General features: G+C 38.8%; 1 protein-coding gene across 1 annotated transcript in view; it reads left to right on the top strand.

Moving 5' to 3' along the window:
* LOC140847393 (kelch-like protein 4) overlaps positions 1–21,753 on the top strand; it is a 210,822-nt gene that overhangs the window by 154,552 nt on the left and 34,517 nt on the right. The window contains exon 3 of the mRNA XM_073227618.1: positions 21,521–21,688. Coding sequence (XP_073083719.1) covers positions 21,521–21,688 — 168 coding nt within the window. The remainder of the gene's footprint in view (positions 1–21,520; positions 21,689–21,753) is intronic.

Genomic DNA, 21,753 nt, shown 5'->3' with positions numbered 1-21,753 from the left:
TTTCCATTATTTTGATTTTTATTTCATTTTGAATTTCATAGCCAACATGAACACTCTTGTTCCACCAACACTGATGTTGTTGGCTTCATGTCTAAAAAATTGCCAAAAATTCCTTAGGGTTCTCCCGGCTCCCAACTAGTTTTCTTCAGAAGGAATAGAGGAGAACTAACCTCCCATTGTCATCATTTTAGCTCTGTCTCTGTTCTGGAGAGCCAGTAAAAGTCTATCACTCATTTTCCTTCCTCATCTCCTCTCTTTGGGCTCCTCAGTTGGTGATACTTACTGCAGGAGAGGAATATTCCATTTTTCATGAGGGTGGATCAGACAAATTCTTCAGCCCTTATATGTCTTGGGCATATGAGTAATAACTTGCAAATGAAAACTGAGTGGCATTGGCTAATATAGTGTCATTTTATACTCACTTCTGTTTTTGCTGTATTGGAAATTAGAAAAAGTGATGCAAAATAATAACCAATCAGATTGCTGGGGAATAATATCTAATTAAAATAGAACAATGCAAACTAATTATATTAAATATAAAGTGTTTTCTTTTTAAAATATTGCTATGTAAACTGTATTGTGGTGAAACTAAAATTGCTGGTTAGTAATAAAATTATGGATTTTGCTTTATTTTCTCATTTTAGTTACACAGGACAATTCGTTTAACGAAAGCATGGATGGGGGAAGACCCACCGTGTATTCCTTTCTTTTTGAGTAGGCATTCAATAAATATTTGTTAAATTGATGAATGAATTCCTATACTCTATGTAGAAAATTAGTAAGTTAGCAAGAAACTAAATAGCCTTCCATAAAGAATTTTTTTTAAGTGTCTCAAAGTTGTTTAGAAATAAATTATGCAAGAGTTAAGGGAGTAGTTACCTCCAAATATAGTACAGATACAACCAGTTCCTTCACAGAGTATGAGTTAAAATGTGGCTGTGGGGGAGGCAGAGCAGAGCCCACGGGGACTTTGAAAGATTTGCTTCCTTCTAGGTTTCTGCAGTTATCACTTTCAATTTATATGTAAGAAAATTTAAATCACAAAGTGTCTCTTGGGCAGTCTTCCAACTTCTGGGATGCCTAAAACAATCTGACATATGCCAGCTGTTATAATTATTCAGATTCTGAGAAAATTTAATGTAAGTCTTGTCACTATTAGTCTGCATTTAATCTCCAAAATTAATCAAGAAAGCGACAAATGAGACTGGATACTCTAGAAAGAGAAGTGGTTTTGTTTAATGGTTAAGACTCAGGCTCCCTAGAGGAAGGCTGCCTGGATTCAAATTCTCATTGTGTTGTTTAGCAGCCTTTATGATCAGCAGTTTACTTAACAATTCTGCACAGCCTGTTTCCTTACCAATTAAATTAGTATGAGAATAGAATTGTTGAAAGGATTACATGAGTTACTTTACCTAGACTACTTTGAAAAGTACCTGTCACAAAATAAGTGATTATTCAGTGTTAACTATAATTATTATTGATACTGACACTGTAGCTAGAATTCATTCCAGAACATAAAGATTGCCTTAACATAAAGAATTGAAATTCGATACCTTCTTTTCACCTATGAATAGGAATAATAATAGAATCAAGATTTCTCTAAGTCTGTGCATTATTTCTAAGTAGCACAGGCGTTAACACAGATCCTTTTGGTATAAAACCTCTTCAAAGTTGCCATAAAAATTCTGGGCTTAACTTTTTTTTATTATCCTTTTCATCTTTTTTTATTAAGGTAACATTGATATACAATCTTATGAAGGTTTCACATGAGCAACATTGTGGTTACTACATTCACCCCTATTATCAAGTTCCCACCACATCCCCCATTACAGTCACTGTCCATCAGCGTAAGACACTATAGAGTCACTACTTGCCTTCTTTGTGCTATACTGCCTTCTCAGTGACCCCTCTCCAATATTATGTGTGCCAATCATAATACCCCTTAATCCTCTTCTTCCTCCCTTCCTGCCTGCCCTCCCCACTCCCTATCCCTTTTGTAACTGCAAGTCCATTCTTAGGTTCTGTGAGTCTGCTGCTGTTTTGTTCCTTCAGTTTTTTTGCTTTGTTGTTATACTCCACAAATGAGTGAAATCATTTGGTACTTGTTTTTCTCCACCTGGCTTATTTCACCGAGCATAATACCCTGTAGCTCTATTCATGTTATTACAAATGGTAGGATTTGTTTTCTTCCTACAGCTGAATAATATTCGATTCTGTATATGTACCACCCCTTCTTTATCCATGCATCTACTGGTGAACAGTTAAGTTGCTTCCATGTCTTGGCTATTGTAAACAGTGCTACGATACACATAGGAGTGCAAATGTCTTTTTGAATCTGTGATCTTGTTTTCTTTGGGTAAATTCCTATGAGTGGATTTACTGGGTCAAATGGTATTTCAATTTTTGTTTTTTGAGGAACCTCCATATTGCTTTCCACAATGGTTGAAGCAATTTAAATTCCCACCAACAGTACAGAAGGGTTCTTTTTTCCCCACATCCTAGCCAGAATTTGTTGTTACTTGTCTGTTGGATGTTGGCCATCTTAACTGTTGTGAGGGGATATCTCATTGTGGTTTTCATTTTCATTTCCCTGATGATTAGCAATGTTAAGCATCTTTACATGTGTCTGTTGGTCATCTCAATTTCTTCTTTGGAGAACTGTCTGCTCAAATCCTCTGACCATTTTTTATCCAGTTATTTCATTTTTGGGTGTTGAGGCATGTGAGCTCTTTATATATTTTGGATGTTAACCCCTTATTGGATATGTTGTTTATGAATGTTCTCCCATGCCATAGGATGCCTTTTTGTTATGCTAATGTGTTTTGCTCTAAAGAAGCTTCTTAGTTTGATACAGTTCCACTTTTTCATTTTTGCTTTAAATTCCTTTGCTTGAGGAAGTGTGTTCATGAAAAAGTTACTCGTGTTTATATTCAAGAGATTTTTGCCTCTTTTTTCTTCTAACAGTTTATGGTTTCATGCCTTACATTCAGGACTTTTATCCATTTTGAGTTTTCTTTGTGTATGCAGTTAGACAGTTTTCCAGTTTCATTCTCATACATGTAGCTGTCCAGTTTTGGCAACACCAGCTGTTGAAGAGGCTGTTATTTCCCCATTGTATATCCATGACTCCTTTATCATATATTAATTGACCATATATGTTTGGGTTAATATCTGAACTCTCTATTCTGTTCCACTGGCCTGTGGCTCTGTTCTTATGCCAGTACCAAATTGTCTTGATTACTGTGGCTTTGTAGTAGAGCTTGAAGTCTGGAAGCAAGATCCCCCCTGCTTTATTCTTCCTTCTCAGGATTGCTTTGGCTATTCGGTTTCTTTGGTGGTTCCATATGAATTTTAGAACTATTTGTTCCAGTTCATTGAAGAATGCACTGTTGGTATTTTGATAGGGATTGCATTAAATCTGTAGATTGCTTTAGGCAGGATGACCGTTTTGACAATATTAAATCTTCCTAGCCAAGAGCTTGGGATGAGTTTCCATTTGTTACTGTCCTCTTTAAGTTCTCTTAAGAGTGTCTTATAGTTTTCAGGGTATAGATCTTTCACTTCTTTGGTTAGGTTTATTCCTAGGTATTTTATTCCTTTTGATGCAGTTGTGAATGGAATTGTTTTCCTGATTTCTCTTTCTGCTAGTTCATCATTAGTGTATAGGAAAGCAACAGATTTCTGTGTATTAATTTGGTCTCCTGCAACTTTGCTGAATTCAGATATTAGATTTAGTAATTTTGGAGAGGACTCTTTAGGGTTTTTTATGTACAATATCATGTCATCTGCAAATAGTGACAGTTTGACTTCTTCTTTACCAATCTGGATGCCTTGTATTTCTTTGTTTTGTCTGATTGCCATGGCTAGGACCTCCAGTACTATGTTGAATAGCAGTGGGGAGAGTGGGCATCCCTGTCTTGTTCCTGATCTTAGGTGGAATGCTTTCAGCTTCCCACTATTAAGTATGATGTTGGCTGTGGGTTTGTCATATATGACCTTTATTATGTTGAGGTACTTGCCCTCTATACCCATTTTGTTGAGAGTTTTTATCATGAATGGATGTTGAATTTTTTGAAATGCTTTTTCAGCATCTATGGAGATGATCACTTGGTTTCTGTCCTTTTTGTTGATGTGATGGATGATGTTGATGTATATTCGAATGTTGTACCATCCTTGCATCCCTGAGATGAATCCCACTTGATCATTGTATATGGTCCACTTGATGTATTTTTGAATTCGATTTGCTAATATTTTGTTGAGTATTTTCGCATCTATGTTTATCAGGGATATTAGCCTGTAACTTTCTTTTTTGGTGGGGTCTTTGCCTGGTTTTACTATTAGAGTGATACTGGCTTCATAGAACGAGTTTGTAGGTATGCCCTCCTCTTCTATTTTTTGGAAAAAACTTTAAAGAGAATGGGTATTATGTCTTCTCTATATGTCTGATAAAATTCAGCGGTGAATCCATCTGGTCTGGTAATTTTGTTCTTGGGTAGTTTTTTGATTATTGATTCAATTTCATTGCTGGTAATTGGTCTGTTTAGATTTTCTATTTCTTCCTGGGTCTGTCTTGGAAGATTGTATTTTTCTACTAAGTTGTCCATTTCTTCTAGGTTTTCCAGCTTGTTAGCATATACATTTTCATAATATTTTATAATAATTCTTTGTAATTCTCTGGGGTCCATCGTGATTTTTCCTTTCTCATTTCTGATTCTGTTTATGTGTGTAGATTCTCTTTTTCTCTTATTAAGTGTGGCCAGGGGTTTACCTATTTTGTTTATTTTCTCACAGAACCAGCTCTTGGTTTCATTGATTTTTTTCTATTGTTTTGTTTTTCTCAATTCTTTTTATAACTTCTCTGATCTTTATTATGTCCTTCCTTCTGCTGACTTCAGGCCTCATTTGTTCTTCTTTTTCCAGTTTCAATAATTGTGACTTTAGACTGTTCATTTGGAATTGTTCTTCCTTCTTTAAATAGGCCTGGATTGCTATATTCTTTCCTCTTAAAATTGCCTTTGCTGCATCCCCCAGAAGTTGGGGCTTTGTACTGTTGTTGTGATTTGTCTCTGTATATTGCCAGACCTCTGTTTACATTTGGTCATTAATCCTTTGATTATTTAGGAGCATGTTGTTAAGCTTCCATGTGTTTGTGAGCCTTTCTGTTTTCTTTATACAACTCATTTCTAGTTTTATACCTTTGTGATCTGAGAAGTTGGTTGGTAGAATATCAATATTTTTGAATTTACTGAAGCTCCTTTTGTGGCGTAGTGTGTGCTCTATTCTGGAAAATATTCCATGTGCATTTGAGAAGAATGTGTATTCTGCTGCTTTTGGGTGTAGAGTTCTGTAGATGTCTGTTAGGTCCATCTGTTCTAGTGTGTTGTTCAGTGCCTCTGTATCCTTACTTCTTTTCTGTTTGATGGATCTGTCCTTTGGAGTGAGTGGTGTATTAAAGTCTCCCAGAATGAATGCATTGCATTCTATTTCCTTCTTTAATTCTGGTAGTATTTGTTTCACATATGTCAGTGCTCCTCTGTTGGGTGCATATATATTTATGATGTTTATATCCTCTTGTTAGACTGCCCCCTTTATCATTATGTAATGTCTGTCTTTATCTCTTGTTACTTTCTTTGTTTTGAAATGTATTTTGTGGGATACAAGTACTGCAACTCCTGCTTTTTTCTCCCTATTAGTTGCATGAAATATCTTTTTCCAACCCTTCACTTTTAGTCTGTGTATATCTTTGTGTTTGAGGTGAGTCTCTTATAAGCAGCATATAGATGGGTCTTGCTTTTTATCCATTCTATTACTCTGTGTCTTTTGATTGCTGCATTCATTCCATTTACATTTAGTGTGATTATGGAAAGGTATGTACTTATTGCCATTGCAGTGTTTGGATTCGTGGTTACCAAAGGTTCAAGGGTAATTTCTTTACTATCTAACTTAACTCTCTTATTAAGCTATTATACTGACACAATCTTATGATTCTTTATTTCTCTCCCTTCTTATTCTTCTTCCTGCATTCTTTTGTATGTTAGGTGTTTTATTCCATACTCTTTGGTGTTTGCTTAGACTGATTTTGTGAATAGTTGATTTTATTTTTTGCCTTTAGTTAGTATTTGGTTGGTATGCTTTCTTTGCTGGGATTTTATTATCTCTGGTGACATCTATTTAGCCTAAGGAGTGCTTCCATCTAGAGCAGTCCCTATAAAATGTCCCATAGAGGTCGTTTGTGGGATGCAAATTCCCTCAACTTTTGCTTGTCTGGGAACTGTTTATTCCCTCCTTCATATTTAAATAATAATCATGCTGGATTTAGTATTCTTGGTTCAAGGCCCTTCTGTTTCATTGCATTAAATATATCATGCCATTCTCTTCTGGCCTGTAAGATTTCTGTTGAGAAGTCTGATGATAGCCTGATGGTTTTTCCTTTGTAGGTGATCTTTTTTCTCTCTCTGGCTGCCTTTAATACTCTGTCCTTGTCTTTTATCTTTGCCATTTTAGTTATTATATGTCTTGATCTTGTCCTCCTTGGGTTCCTTGTGTTGGTAGATCTGTGGGTTTCCATGGTTTGAGAGACTGTTTCCTCCCCCAGATTGGGGAAATGTTCAGCAATTATTTCTCCAAAGACACTTTCTATCCTCTTTTCTCTCTCTTCTTCTTCTGGCACCCCTATAATGTGAGTATTATTCCGTTTGGATTGGTCACACAGTTCTCTTTATATTCTTTCATTCCTGGAGATCCTTTTATTTCTCTCTGCCTCAGCTTCTCTGTATTCCTGCTCTCTGACTTCTATTCCATATACAGTCTCTTGCACCTCATCCAGTCTGTTCTTAAGTCCTTCCAAAGATTGTTTCATTTCTGTTATCTCCCTCGTGACTTCATCCCTTAGCTTTTGCATATCTGACTGCAGGTCCATCAGCATGGTTATGACCTTTATTTTGAAATCTTCTTTCAGGAAGATTTGTTATATCTATCTCCCAGGCCCTCTCTCTGGGGTTGTCTGTGTGATTCTTGACTGGACCAGATTCTTCTGCCTTTTCATGGCAATAGAGGTAGTCATAGGCAGGTGGCACATGTGTCACCTGGGAGAACAAAGTCACTTCCTGCTTGCTGGTTGCCTTGCCCTTTTCCGCTGCGTGTGTTGGTTACCCGCACGCAGGGAGCAGTCTCTGGGTTAAGTTCCTGAGCTGCCAAAGGCGGGGCAGCCCTCGGGATAGCCCAGAGCCCTGCGGTGAGTGGCAGACGTGTAGCGTGTGTTCTCCTGCAAGAACAGCATCCCTTCATGCCTTCCAGATATTGCCCCAGCTTCCTCTGTCTGTTCCCAGCAGCTATGCACTGGCAGCAGTCTCTGGGTCTGTCCCGGTTAGCTGCGCACTGGGAGGTGACTCTGTGTGGTTACTGTGGATGGGGCCACTCTCCGGCTACTCTGCTGTTATGGCGGGTCAGCCGGTTTGCTTGTAGTGCCGGCCAGGGGAATGAATGGCAGGCTGCTTCTCTCTGTGAGGGGCTTCAGGGCTGGGTTACCTCCCAGGGCGTTGGGGCACCTGTAGTTCATTAGGATTCCCAGCCTGCTGGGTTGAGAGTGCCTGGACGATTCCATCCAACTGTTAATTCCTTGTCACTTTAAGACTTTTAAAAAGCATCCACTCTTCTTTTGTCCTAGAGTAGCCGGCTGTGGGGACCAGCTCACAGTCTCCATCTCAGATTTTACTTTTCTGTTACCCTAATATCCAGTACACCATGCAATGTGTGCCTGTGGTCCTGGTGCAGATTGCTAGGGATGGTTATTTAGCAGCCCTGTGCTTCCACTCCCTCCCCACTCTGACTCCTTTCCTCCTGCTGGTGAGCTGGGGTGGGGGTGGTGCTTGGGTCCCACTGGGTCATGGATTTGTATCTTACCTTCTTCATGAGATGCTGAGCTCTTGCAGATGTAGGTGTTGCCTGGCTGTGGTACTTTATCTTCTGATCTCTCTTTTAGACATAGTTGTATTTTTTGTAGTTTCAAAAATGTACATGGTTTTGGGAGGAGATTCCCACCAGCCTACTCATGCCACCCTCTTGCGCCAACCCCTATTCTTCTCACTTTTATTTATTTCTTCTCTGATCTTTTTTATGTCCCTCCTTCTATTGACTTGGACCTCATTTGTTCTTCTTTTTCTAGTTTCATTAATTCTGAGTTTAGACTGTTCATTTGGGATTGTTCTTTCTTGAGCTAGGCCTGTATTGCTGTATACTTTCCTCTTAGAACTGCCTTTGTTGCATCCCACAGAAGGTGGGGCATTGAGTTGTTTTCGTCTGTCTCCATATATTGCTTGATCTCTGTTTACACCTGGTCATTGATCCATTGATTATTTAGGAGCATGTTGTTATGCCTCCATGATTCTGGGCCTTTTTTTTTTTTGCACAATTTGTTTCTATTTTCATACCTTTTTGGTCTGAGAAGTTGCTTGGTACAAATTCAATTTTTTAAATTTACTGAGGCTCTTTTATGTCCCTCTGTGTGATCTGTTGTGGAAATTCTTCCAGGTGTACTTGAGAGCAATGTGTATCCTGTTGCTTTTGGGCGTAGAGTTGTGTAGATGTCTGTTAGATCCATTGCTTCTAGTGTGTTCTTCAGTTCCTCTGTCTACTTATTTCTTTTCTGCCTTTTGGATTGAGTGGTGTGTTAAATTCCCCTGAAATGAACTTATTGTATTCTATTTCCCCCTTTAATTCTGGTAGTATTTTTTGCACGTATTTGGGTGTTCCTATGCTGGGTGCATAGACATTTATAATGTTTATATCCTCGTGTTAGACTGACTGCCTTATCATTATATAATGTCCATATTTCTCTCATTACTTTCTTTGTTTCAAAGTCTATTTTATCTGATATAAGTACTGCAAGTCCTGCTTTTTTCTCCATACTGTTTGTATGAAATATCTTTTTCCACCCCTTCACTTTTAGTCAGTATATGTCTTTGGTTTTGATGTGAGTCACTTGTAGGCAGCATATAGATGGGTTTTCTTTTTTATCCATTCTGTAACTCTTTGTCTTTTGATTGGTGCAGTCAGTCCATTTACATTTAGGGTGATTATCAATAGATATGTACTTATTGCCATTAAAGGTTTTAGATTCATGGTTACCAAAAGTTGAATGGCAGCTTCTTTACTATCTAACAGTCTGACTTAGCTTGCTTTTTACATTATTACAAATACAATCTAAAGACTCTTTTTTACTCCCTTCCTTTTCTTCCTCCTCCACTCTTTATATGTTAGGTGTCATATTCTGTACTCTTTGTGTATCCCTTGACTGCCTTTGTGTGTAGCTGATTTAATTTTGCATTTTGTTAGTAATTAATTGGTCTGCTTCCTTTACTGTGGTTTTATTTTTTCTGGTGACAGCTATTTAGCCTTAGGAGCACTTCCATCTAGAGCACTTCCACAGTCCCTTTAAAATACACTGTAGATATGGTTTGCAGGAGGAACATTCTCTCAACTTTTCTTACCTAGAAATTGTTTAATCCTTCCATCAAGTTTAAATAGTAATGTTGCTGAAGAGTATTCTTGACTCAAGCCCCTTCTGTTTCATCACATTAAATATATCAGGCCACTCCTTTCTGGCTTATAAGGTTTCTTCTGAGAAGTCTGATGATAGCTTGATGTGTTTTCTTTTGTAGGTGATTTTTTAAAATTAATTAATTAATAGATTTTTTATTAAGGTATGATTGATATGCACTCTTATGAAGGTTTCACATGAAGAAACAATGTGGTTACTATATTTACCCATATTATCCAGTCCCCACCCACACCCCAATGCAGTCACTGTCCATCAGTGTAGTAAGATGCTACAGATCCACTATGTGACTTCCCTTTGCTACACTGTTGTCCCTATGATCCCCCACACAATGTGTACTAAACATAATACCCCTCAATCCCCTTCTCACTCCCTCCCCACCCACCCTCCCACACACCTCCTCTTTGGTAACTCCTAGTCCCTTCTTGGAGTTTGTGAGTCCACTGCTGTTTGTTCATTCAGTTTTACTTCGCTGTTATACTCCACAAAGGAGGGAAATATTTTGGCACTTGTGTTTCTACGCCTGGATTATTTCACTGAGCATAATGTCCTCCAGCTCCATCCATGTTGTTGCAAATGGTAGAATTTGTTTCTTTCTTATGTCTGAATAGTATTCCATTGTGTATATGTACCACATCTTTATCCACTCCTCTACTGATGGACACTTAGGTTGCTTCCATATCTTGCTATTGTAAAAAGTGCTGCGATAAACATAGGGGTGCATATGTCTTTTTGAATCTGGAAGTTGCATTCTTTGGGTAAATTCCGAAGAATGGGATTCCCGGGTCAAATGGTATTTCTATTTTTAGCTTTTTGTGGAAACTCCATTTTGCTTTCCACAATGGTTGAACTAGCTTACATTCCCACCAGCAGTGTAGCGGGGATCCCCTTTCTCCACATCCTTGCCAGCATTTGTTGTTCTTAGTCTTTTCAATGCTGGGCATCCTTACTGGTGTGAGGTGATATCTCATTGTGGTTTTAGTTTCATTTCCCTGATGACTAGTGATGATGAGCATCTTTTCATGTGTCTGTTAGCCATCTGAGTTTCTTCTTGGGAGGTGTAGGTGATCTTTTTTCTCTCTTTGGCTGCTTTTAATACGCTGTACTTGTCCTGGATCTTTTCCATTTTAATTTTTTTTTTTGAGAGGGCATCTCTCATATTTATTGATCAAATGGTTGTTAACAACAATAAAATTCAGTATAGGGGGGTCAATGCTCAATGTACAATCATTAATCCATCTCAAGCCTAATTCTCGTCAGTCTCCAATCTTCTGAAGCATAACGAACAAGTTCTTACATGGTGAACGAATTCTTACATAGTGAATAAATTCTTACATGGTGAACAGTACAAGGGCATTCATCACAGAAACTTTCGGTTTTGATCACGCATTATGAACTATAAACAATCAGGTCAAATATGAATAGTCATTTGATTTTTATACTTGATTTATATGTGGATCCCACATTTCTCCCTTTATTATTATTATTATTTTTATTTTTAATAAAATGCTGAAGTGGTAGGTAGATGCAAGATAAAGGTAGAAAACATAGTTTAGTGGTGTGAGAGGGCAAATGTAGATGATCAGGTGTGTGCCTGTGGACTAAGTATTAATCCAAGCTAGACAAGGGCAGCAAAACATCCACGGATGCAAAAGATTTCTCTCAAAGCAGGGCGGATGAGGTTCTGAGCCTCACCTCTGTTGATCCCCAATTTTCACCTGATGGCCCCCCTGCGACTGTGCCTGTCTTAGGTTGTTCCTCCCTTGAGGAATCTTACCCATCTCTGGCTAACCAGTCATCTTCCGGGGCCATACAGGGAAATGTAAAGTTGGTAAGTGAGAGAGAAGCCATATTGTTTGAAAAGGTTAGCTTTTTACTTCCTGCAGATTTATGCCCTGTGGCTTCTATGCCCAGCACTTGTCTCGAGGTATCTTTACCACCTGGAGGAATTATGATACTCGGTAAATTCGATATGAGGCACGAATTCTATTTAAGGGTTGTAATTAGGAAGAAAGAAGAAAAGCTACAGATGTAGCATATGGAAAGAAACATGGGAGGATTGATTATTTCTTTGACATATCTTCTTGTAGAGTACCTTAAGTATGTATAGGTTTTAAACTACTAACTAATTTGCACACACATATTAACATAATAGGAATACGGTGACATAAACAAAGCAAATCTATAATTACCATCCATCTCCAGTGAAGCCAAGAAAACCATTTAGGCACCCTAGGCATTTGTGAAAATTTGTGTATGATATGATGGATATTGTCCAACTGTACTTGAACCGTCTGAGAGAAATCAGACAAATTAAAGCAGCCCATTTCTGGGATCTGTTCACATCCCATATGTTCTTTTAACCATAGATAGTCTACAGTCATGAGATTTTGGAGTGCTACAACTTGCACCCCTCCCAACTCTTGGTTGAGTTCCAACAGTACAGATCCGGTCAAATTCGTTGTCTCACTGTATGCACATGCCAGCCTAGACATCTCCCTCCTCATTCCTATGGCAAGTCCAGGAGACGGTGGGCTGGATGCAGCCACAACCGCAGCATCGTCCGGATCCCTGTGGAGGCTTTTTGATGATCATCCCCTGGCACAAGTCCTCCAGAGAGTGCTGATGCCGGAAGCTCCTCCTCATATCGTATCTTAGTTCATTTTCTGGGTATCCAAGCTAGGCCTTGATCTTCTGCATAGAAACAAACAGACCTTTTCCCACACTTTGACATGCCCTCTATACCACTGTGCAGAACTCATTGGAGGTCAGCACACAGTAACTGCTTTTTTTTTTTTTATTAAGAGAAAGGAATATTATCAGAAAAGAGTACCTCCATAGCTGATCATCTGACACCCTTTAAGTGATCAACATTAAGGATATTTAAAGCATGCGTTGATCTTTGATTTACCAATAGTTTTATCCTGTTAAGGAGTAATCCCCCTTTTCTTTCTTTCTTTCTTTCATTTTTTTTTTAAATTTTTAATCTATACCTACATGAAGAATACTATGTTTACTATGCTCTCCCCTATATCAGGTCCCCCCTAACAACCACATTACGGTTACTGTCCATCAGCTTAGCAAAATGCTGTAGAGTCACTACTTGTCCTCTCTGTGTTGTGCAGCCCACCCTCCCCTTTCTCCCTCCCCCCCATGCATGCTAATCTTAATACCCCCCTTCTTCTTCTCCCCCACTTGTCCCTCCCTGCCCACCCATCCTCCCCAGTTCCTTTCCCTTTGGTACCTGTTAGTACATTTTTGGGTTCTATAATTCCGCTGCTGTTTTGTTCCTTCAGTTTTTCCTTTGTTCCTATACTCCTCAGATGAGTGAAATCATTTGGTATTTCTCTTTCTCCTCTTGGCTTATTTCACTGAGCATAATACTCTCCAGCTCCATCCATGTTGCTGCAAATGGTGGGATTTTTCCACTTCTTATGGCTGAGTAGTATTCCATTGTGTATATGTACCACATCTTCTTTATCCAGTCATCTACCGATGGACATTTAGGTTGCTTCCAATTCTTGGCTATTGTAAATAGTGCTGCGATAAACATAGGGGTGCATCTGTCTTTCTCAAACTTGATTGCTGCGTTCTTAGGGTAAATTCCTAGGAGTGGAATTCCTGGGTCATATGGGAGGTCTGTTTTGAGCATTTTGATGAACCTCCATACTGCTTTCCACAATGGTTGAACTAATTTACATTCCCACCAGCAGTGTAGGAGGGTTCCCCTTTCTCCACAGCCTCACCAACATTTGTTGTTGTTTGTCTTTTGGATGACAGCTATCCTTACTGGTGTGAGGTGATACCTCATTGTAGTTTTAATTTGCATTTCTCTGATAATTAGCGATGTGGAGCATCTTTTCATGTGTCTCTTGGCCATCTGTATTTCTTTTTTGGAGAACTGTCTGTTCAGTTCCTCTGCCCATTTTTTAATTGGGTTATTTGTTTTTTGTTTGTTGAGGCATGTGAGCTCTTTATATATTCTGGACGTCAAGCCTTTATCAGATGTGTCATTTTCAAATATATTCTCCCATACTGTAGGGTTCCTTTTTGTTCTATTGATGGTGTCTTTCGCTGTACAGAAGCTTTTCAGCTTAATGTAGTCCCACTTGCTCATTTTTGCTGTTGTTTTCCTTGCCCAGGGAGATATGTTCAAGAAGAGGTCACTCATGTTTATGTCTAAGAGGTTTTTGCCTATGTTTCTTTCCAAGAGTTTAATGGTTTCATGACTTACATTTAGGTCTTTGATCCATTTTGAGTTTACCTTTGTATATGGGGTTAGACAATGGTCCAGTTTCATTCTCCTACATGTAGCTGTCCAGTTTTGCCAGCACCATCTGTTGAAGAGACTGTCATTTTGCCATTGTATGTCGATGGCTCCTTTATCAAATATTAATTGACCATATATGTTTGGGTTAATATCTGGAGTCTCTAATCTGTTCCACTGGTCGTTGGCTCTGTTCTTGTGCCAGTACCAAATTGTCTTGATTACTATGGCTTTATAGTAGAGCTTGAAGTTGGGGAGTGAGATCCCCCCTACTTTATTCTTCTTTTTCAGGATTGCATTGGCTATTCGGGGTCTTTGGTGTTTCCATATGAATTTTTGAATTATTTGTTCCAATTCATTGAAGAATGTTGCTGGTAATTTGAGAGTGATTGCATCAAATCTGTATATTGCTTTGGGCAGGATGGCCATTTTGACGATATTAATTCTTCCTAGCCATGAGCATGGGATGAGTTTCCATTTATTAGTGTCCCCTCTAATTTCTCTTAAGAGTGACTTGTAGTTTTCAGAGTATAAGTCTTTCACTTCTTTGGTTAGGTTTATTCCTAGGTATTTTATTCTTTTTGATGCAATGGTGAATGGAATTGTTTTCCTGATTTCTCTTTCTATTGATTCATTGTTAGTGTATAGGAAAGCTACAGATTTCTGTGTGTTAATTTTGTATCCTGCAACTTTGCTGTATTCCGATATCAGTTCTAGTAGTTTTGGAGTGGAGTCTTTAGGGTTTTTTATGTACAGTATCATATCATCTGCAAATAGTGACAGTTTAACTTCTTCTTTACCAATCTGGTTTCTTGTATTTCTATGTTTTGTCTGATTGCCGTGGCTAGGAATTCCAGTACTATGTTAAATAACAGTGGGGAGAGTGGGCATCCCTGTCTGGTTCCCGATCTCAGAGGAAATGCTTTCAGCTTCTCGCTGTTCAGTATAATACTGGCTGCGGGTTTATCATATATGGCCTTTATTATGTTGAGGTACTTGCCCTCTATTCCCATTTTGCTGAGAGTTTTTATCATGAATGGATGTTGAATTTTGTCAAATGCTTTTTCAGCATCTATGGAGATGATCATGTGGTTTTTGTCTTTCTTTTTGTTGATGTGGTGGATGATGTTGATGGATTTTCGAATGTTGTACCATCCTTGCATCCCTGGGATGAACCCCACTTGGTCATGGTGTATGATCCTTTTGATATACTGTTGAATTCTGTTTGCTAATATCTTATTGAGTATTTTTGCATCTACATTCATCAGGGATATTGGTCTGTAATTTTCTTTTTTGGTGGGGTCTTTGCCTAGTTTTGGTATTAGGGTGATGTTGGCTTCATAGAATGAGTTTGGGAGTATTCCCTCTTCTTCTATTTTGTGGAACACTTTAAGGAGAATGGGTATTATGTCTTCTCTGTGTGTCTGATAAAATTCCGAAGTAAATCCGTCCGGCCCCGGGTTTTGTTCTTGGGTAGTTTTTTGATTACTGTTTCAATTTATTTGCTTGTAATTGGTTTGTTTAACTTTTGTGTTTCTTCCTTGGTCAGTCTTGGGACGTTGTATTTTTCTAGGAAGTTGTCCATTTCTTCTAGGTTTTCCAGCTTGTTGGCATATAGGTTTTCATAGTAGTCTTTAATAATTCTTTGTATTTCTGTGGAGTCTGTCGTGATTTTTCCATTCTCATTTCTGATTATGTTGATTTGTGTTGATTCTCTTTTTCTCTTAATAATTTGGGCTAGAGGCTTATCTATTTTCTTTATTTTCTCAAAGAACCAGCTCTTGGTTTCGTTGATTTTTGCTATTGTTTTATTCTTCTCAATTTTATTTCTTCTCTGATCTTTATTATGTCCCTCCTTCTGCTGACTTTAGGCCTCAGTTCTTCTTTTTCCAGTTTTGATAAATGTGATGTTAGACCATTCATTTGGGATTGTTCTTCCTTCTTCAAGTTTGCCTGGATTGCTATATATTTTCCTCTTAAGACTGCTTTCGCTGCGTCCCACAGAAGTTGGGGCTTAGTGGTTGTTGTCATTTGTTTCTATATATTCCTTGATGTCTATTTTGATTTGTTCATTGATCCATTGATTATTTAGTAGCATGTTGTTAAGCCTCCATGTGTTTGTGAGCCTTTTTGTTTTCTTTTTAGAATTTATTTCTACTTTTATACCTTTGTGGTCTGAAAAATTGGTTGGTAGAATTTCAATATTTTGGAGTTTACTGAGGCTCTTTTTGTGAGCTAGTATGTGGTCTATTCTGGAGAATGTTCCATGTGCACTTGAGAAGAATGTATATCCTGTTGCTTTTGGATGTAGAGTTCTATAGATATCTATTAGGTCCATCTGTTCCAGGGTGTTGTTCAGTGCCTCTGTGTCCTTACTTATTTTCTGCCCGGTGGATCAATCCTTCGGGGTGAGTGGTGTGTTGAAGTCTCCTAAAATGAATGCATTGCAGTCTATTTCCCTCTTTAGTTCTGTTAGTATTTGCTTCACATATGCTGGTGCTCCTGTATTGGGTGCATATATATTTAGAATGGTTATATCCTCTTGTTGGACTGAGCCCTTTATCATTATGTAGTGTCCTTCTTTATCTCTTGTTACTTTTTTTGTTTTGAAGTCTATTTTGTCTGATATTAGTACTGCAACCTCTGCTTTCTTCTCACTGTTGTTTGCCTGAAATATGTTTTTCCATCCCTTGACTTTTAGTCTATGCTTATCTTTGGGTTTAAGGTGAGTTTCTTGTAAGCAGCATATAGATGGGTCTTGCTTTTTTATCCATTGTATTACTCTGTGTCCTTTGATTGGTGCATTAAGTCCATTTACATTTAGGGTGACAATTGAGAGATATGTACTTATTGCCATTGCAGGCTTTAGATTCATGGTTACCAAAGGTTCAAGGTTAGCTTCTTTAGTATCTTACTGCCTAACTTAGCTCACTTATTGAGCTGTTATATACACTGTCTGAAGATTCTTTTCTTCTCTCCCTTCTTATTCCTCCTCCTCCATTCTTCATATGTTGTGTGTTTTGTTCTGTTCTCTTTTTAGGGGTGCTCCCATGTAGAGCAGTCCCTGTAGGATGCCCTGTAGAGGTGGTTTGTGGGAAGCAAATTCCCTCAGCTTTTGCTTGTCAGGGAATTGTTTAATCCCGCCATCATATTTAAATGATAGTCGTGCTGGATACAGTATCCTTGGTTCAAGGCCCTTCTGTTTCATTGCATTAAGTATATCATGCCATTCTCTTCTGGCCTGTAGGGTTTCTGTCGAGAAGTCTGTTGTTAGCCTGATGGGTTTTCCTTTATAGGTGACCTTTTTCTCTCTAGCTGTCTTTAAAACTCTTTCCTTGTCCTTGATCCTTGCCATTTTAATTACTATGTGTCTTGATGTTGTCCTCCTTGGATCCTTTCTGTTGGGGGTTCTGTGTAATTCCATGGTCTGTTCGATTATTTCCTCCCCCAGTTTGGGGAAGTTTTCAGCAATTATTTCTTCAAAGAGACTTTCTATCCCTTTTCCTCTTTCTTCTTCTTCTCGTTCCCCTATAATACGAATATTATTCCTTTTGGCTTGGTCACATAGTTCTCTTAGTGTTGTTTCATTCCTGGAGATCCTTTTATCTCTCTCTCTATGTCAGCTTCTATACGTTCCTGTTCTCTGGCTTCTATTCCTTCAATGGCCTCTTGCATCTTATCCATTCTGCTTATAAATCCTTCCAGGGATTGTTTCACTTCTGTGATCTCCTTCCTGACATCTGTGATCTCCCTCCGGAATTCATCCCATTGCTCTTGCATTTTTCTCTGCATCTCATCCCATTGCTCTTGCATTTTTCTATGCATCTCTGTCAGCATGTTCATGATTTTTATTTTGAATTCTTTTTCAGGAGGACTGGTTAGGTCTGTCTCCTTCTCAGGTGTTGTCTCTGTGATCTTTGTCTGCCTGTAGTTTAGCCTTTTCATGGTGATAGAGATAGTTTGCAGAGCTGGTACGAGTGACTGCTGGAAGAGCTTCCCTTCTTGTTGGTTTGTGGCTTTCCTCTCCTGGGAGAATAGAGACCTCTAGTGGCTTATGCTTGTCAGCTGTGCGCAGACAGGACTTCTGCTACCTGCTCGTTTGCTATGGAGTTTATCTCCGCTGTTGCTGTGGGCTTGGCCTGGCTGGGGCTGCTCCTCCAAAATGGTGGAGCCCCGTTTGAGGGGGAGCGGCTGGGAGGCTATTTATCTCTGTAAGGGGCCTCTGTGCTCCCTGCTGCCCAGGGGGTTAGAGTGCCCAGAGATCCCCATATTCCCTGCCTCTGGTCTAAGTGACCTGTCCTGCCCATTTAAGACTTCCAAAAAGCACTCTCCAAACCAAAACAACAACAGCAACAATGAGAGAGGGAACAGGAAAAAAAAAAAAAAAAAAGGAAAAAACACTTGATTTTTTTTTTTTGTCTTCAGTCGCCTGTCCCAGGCACCCGCTCACTGGTCCTGCTGCCCTGTCTCCCTAGCACCACGGTCCCTGTCCCTTTAAAGCTTCCAAAAAGCACTCGCCAAAAAGAGAAAAAAAAGGGGGAAAACACGTGATTTCCTCCATCCTCAGGTGCTGATCTCAGGCACCGGCCCACCAGTCCCGCAGGGAAAAACACAGGATATTCTTTGTCCTCAGGTGCCGGTCCCAGGCACCCGCTCACCAGTCCCGCCACCCTGCCTCCCTAGCACCAGGGCCCCTGTCCCTTTAAGGCTTCCAAAAGCACTCGCCAAAAAGAGGAAAAAAAAGGGGAAAAACGCGCGATTTCCTCCAACCTCAGGTGCCAGTCTCAGGCACCCTCCCACCGGTCCCACAGGGAAAAACGCGGGATATTCTTTGTCCTCAGGCGCCGGTCCCAGGCACCCTCTCACCAGTCCCACCGCCCTGCCTCCCTAGCACCGGGGTCCCTGTCCCTTTAAGGGCTCCAAAAAGCACTTGCCAAAAAGAGGAAAAAAGGGGGAAAAATGCGCGATTTCCTCCGTCCTCAAGTGCCGGACCCAGGCGCTCACCGGTCCCGCCACCCTGCCTCCCTAGCAACGGGGTCCCTGTCCCTTTAAGGCTTCCAAAAAGCACTCGCCAAAAAAAAAAAAAAATCCGCTCCGGTTTCTTTCCACCCGCCGGGAGCCGGGGGAAGGGGCGCTCGGGTCCTGCCGGGCCGGGGCTTGTATCTTACCCCCTTCGCAAGGCGCTGGGTTTTTGCAGGTGTGGATGTGGTCTGGATGTTGTCCTGTGTCCTGTGGTCTCTATTTTAGGAAGATTTTTCTTTGTTATATTTTCATAGCTCTATGTGTTTTTGGGAGGAGATTTCCACTGCTCTGCTCATGCCGCCATCTTGGCTCCGCCCCCTCCAGAACAGATATTTTTAAAAGGCTTTTCAATAGATTCTTTTATGCTATCTGGAAGAAATTCACTTCAGATTAAGAACAGTCAAGGATGCAATATATATTTCATGTAAATAGCAACCAAAAAAGAGCAGGAGTAGCTATATTATATCAAACAAAATGGGATAAGTCAAAAGCTATTACAAAAAACAAATGAGATGATACTGATAAAAGGGTTATTTATTAATGATATAATAATTATAAAGATAGAAGCAACAAACACCAGATCTCCTAAATATATGAAACAAACACTGACAGAATTGAAGGGAGAATTAGATGGAGCTACAATGATATTAGATGGAACTATAGTAATATCGATAGCCCAGTATAAAAAACCCCAAAGAACAATCAGACATGACTTTAATAAGGAAATGGAGGACTTCAGCAGTACTATAGATTAATTGACCTAACAGACCTACAGAGAACGGTCTACCAAATAATAGAAAAACACAGATTTTTCTCAAGTGCATGTGGGATGTTCTCAAGATTAGATTGTACTTTCACTGCAAAATTTAATACATTAAAGAATCAAATGATGCAAAGTACCTTTTCTGATAACAATGGCATGAAAACAAAAATTAATAGAAGGAAAATTAGAAAATCTCCCAATATGTGGACAATTCAAGACACGCTTAAGCCATCAATAGGGCAAAGATGAAATCACAGGTGTAATTAGAAAATATCTTGAGTCAATGGAAATGAAGCCTCAGCACACCAAAACATACAGGATACAGCAAAAGCAGTGCTAAGAAGATAATTTGTAGTTATAAATACTTACATTAAAAAAGAAAAAGGATGTCAAATAAAAATCTAACTTCATTCCTTATGTAACAAGATTAAATTAAAGATACTTTTGTATCCTTAACCAAATTAGGCTGAAGAACATTCACAGAATAAAATTATTTCCTGGCCAGAACTTCCCAAAACATATTCCTCCTTTACAATATGCCCATTCTAATACATGGTGGAGTATATGTGAGGATATCTAAGATAATTAGACATTTGATGTTTGATTGATTCAGTGTCAATCAAACCATTACCTGAGCAGAGTAAAGATTAGGATAAGTGAGTTGACTGAAACCGAAATGCTTTCGAGTCTGTGGTGACAAGGAATTATTCCTTTCCAAAACAGACGAAAACAGGCTCATTTTGTAGCAGGCAGTTTTAAAGATATTCATATCATGCTGTCCTGATGATCCATATAGTAGAGTAACTTAAAGTCCCAAAGAAGATTCAGAGGTGAATCATTTATTTGAACTAAACAAAGAGTAATGTCACCCTGGACCAATTGTATTTAAAAAAGCACAGGCTGAATTGGGGGTGGGGGAACTTAAAATTAATCTTAACTGGGTGGTTGGAAAATGATGCCTGGAAGCAAGAAAGGTAACAATCAAAGTATCTAAGTGTGTTCATCCAACCATCAAATTTTTAAGTTTCTACTGATTTGTAAGCCTCTATGTGCTTGTGTTAGTATTTAAATTCTGCTGTTGTGCGATGTTGAAAGGACATATAAACAGCTTCCCTTATTGTAAATTCAACAGTTACCATATTTGCCTAAATAGTCAAAAGGTACAACTTCCAGTTAGAAGATGAGTAAGTTTTGGGGATCTAATGTACAGCATGGTAACTATACTTAACAATACTGTATTGGACACTTGAAAATTGCTAAGAGAGTGTATCTTAAATGTTCCTGCCACACACACAAAAGATAGTAACTATGTGAAGTGTTGGGTGTTCTAACTAAATTTATTGTAATCATATACAATATATATTTTCAAATAATCATATTGTACACCTAAAATTATTCAATGCTATATGTCAATTGTATCCTGTTAAATCTGAGAAAAGATATAAAAGATGGAAGTTATATATTTTCTTAATGGGATTGACATGTAGAGTGTAACCAAACTCTCAGGCTTGAGATTCTTCAAGAAATATTTCTCATATGTTATGAGTACTTTGATAACTTTCAAACTTGAAAAATATTTTAAATCATGCCTACAATTTCATGCCTAATGGCAAAGCTGTGATACCAATAAAAATCAAAGAAAGGGTGGTATTTTGAAGTTTATGATTGTTCATATGGCAGTTACCAGTAGCCCTGCAGCTAAACCATACCCCTTTATGGTTCCATGCCACGTATAAATACTAATCATGACACATCACTTTGATGGAAGGTTAGGTAGTAATCACAGTGAAATATTTAAAATCGGAGGGCAAATTTCAATTTTACTTTAATACCATATATTTCTTGTAGTTGATATGTCTAAATTTCCATGGGACATTTGCACTCACATATTCTCACTCTCACCCCCTTTTAGATTAGATACACAACACCCTGAAAAAATGGATGTCAGCAGATCTGAGGAGGAGTTCCGTGCTGTAAACCATGCAGAGAAAACTCTCCATAAAATAGAGAACTACTGGAAAGAGAAAAGACTGTGTGATGTGATACTCATTGCTGGAAACATGCGAATCCCAGCCCATCGGTAAGTATCCTTATGCAGACAGAACATTTGGTGAGTGTAACCAAGTATGAATCAACAAAAATCAG

This window comes from Manis javanica, chromosome X, assembly GCF_040802235.1.
Source record: "Manis javanica isolate MJ-LG chromosome X, MJ_LKY, whole genome shotgun sequence".
NCBI classification, from domain to species: Eukaryota; Metazoa; Chordata; class Mammalia; order Pholidota; family Manidae; genus Manis; species Manis javanica.
This window is presented reverse-complemented; position numbering and strand designations above follow the sequence as displayed.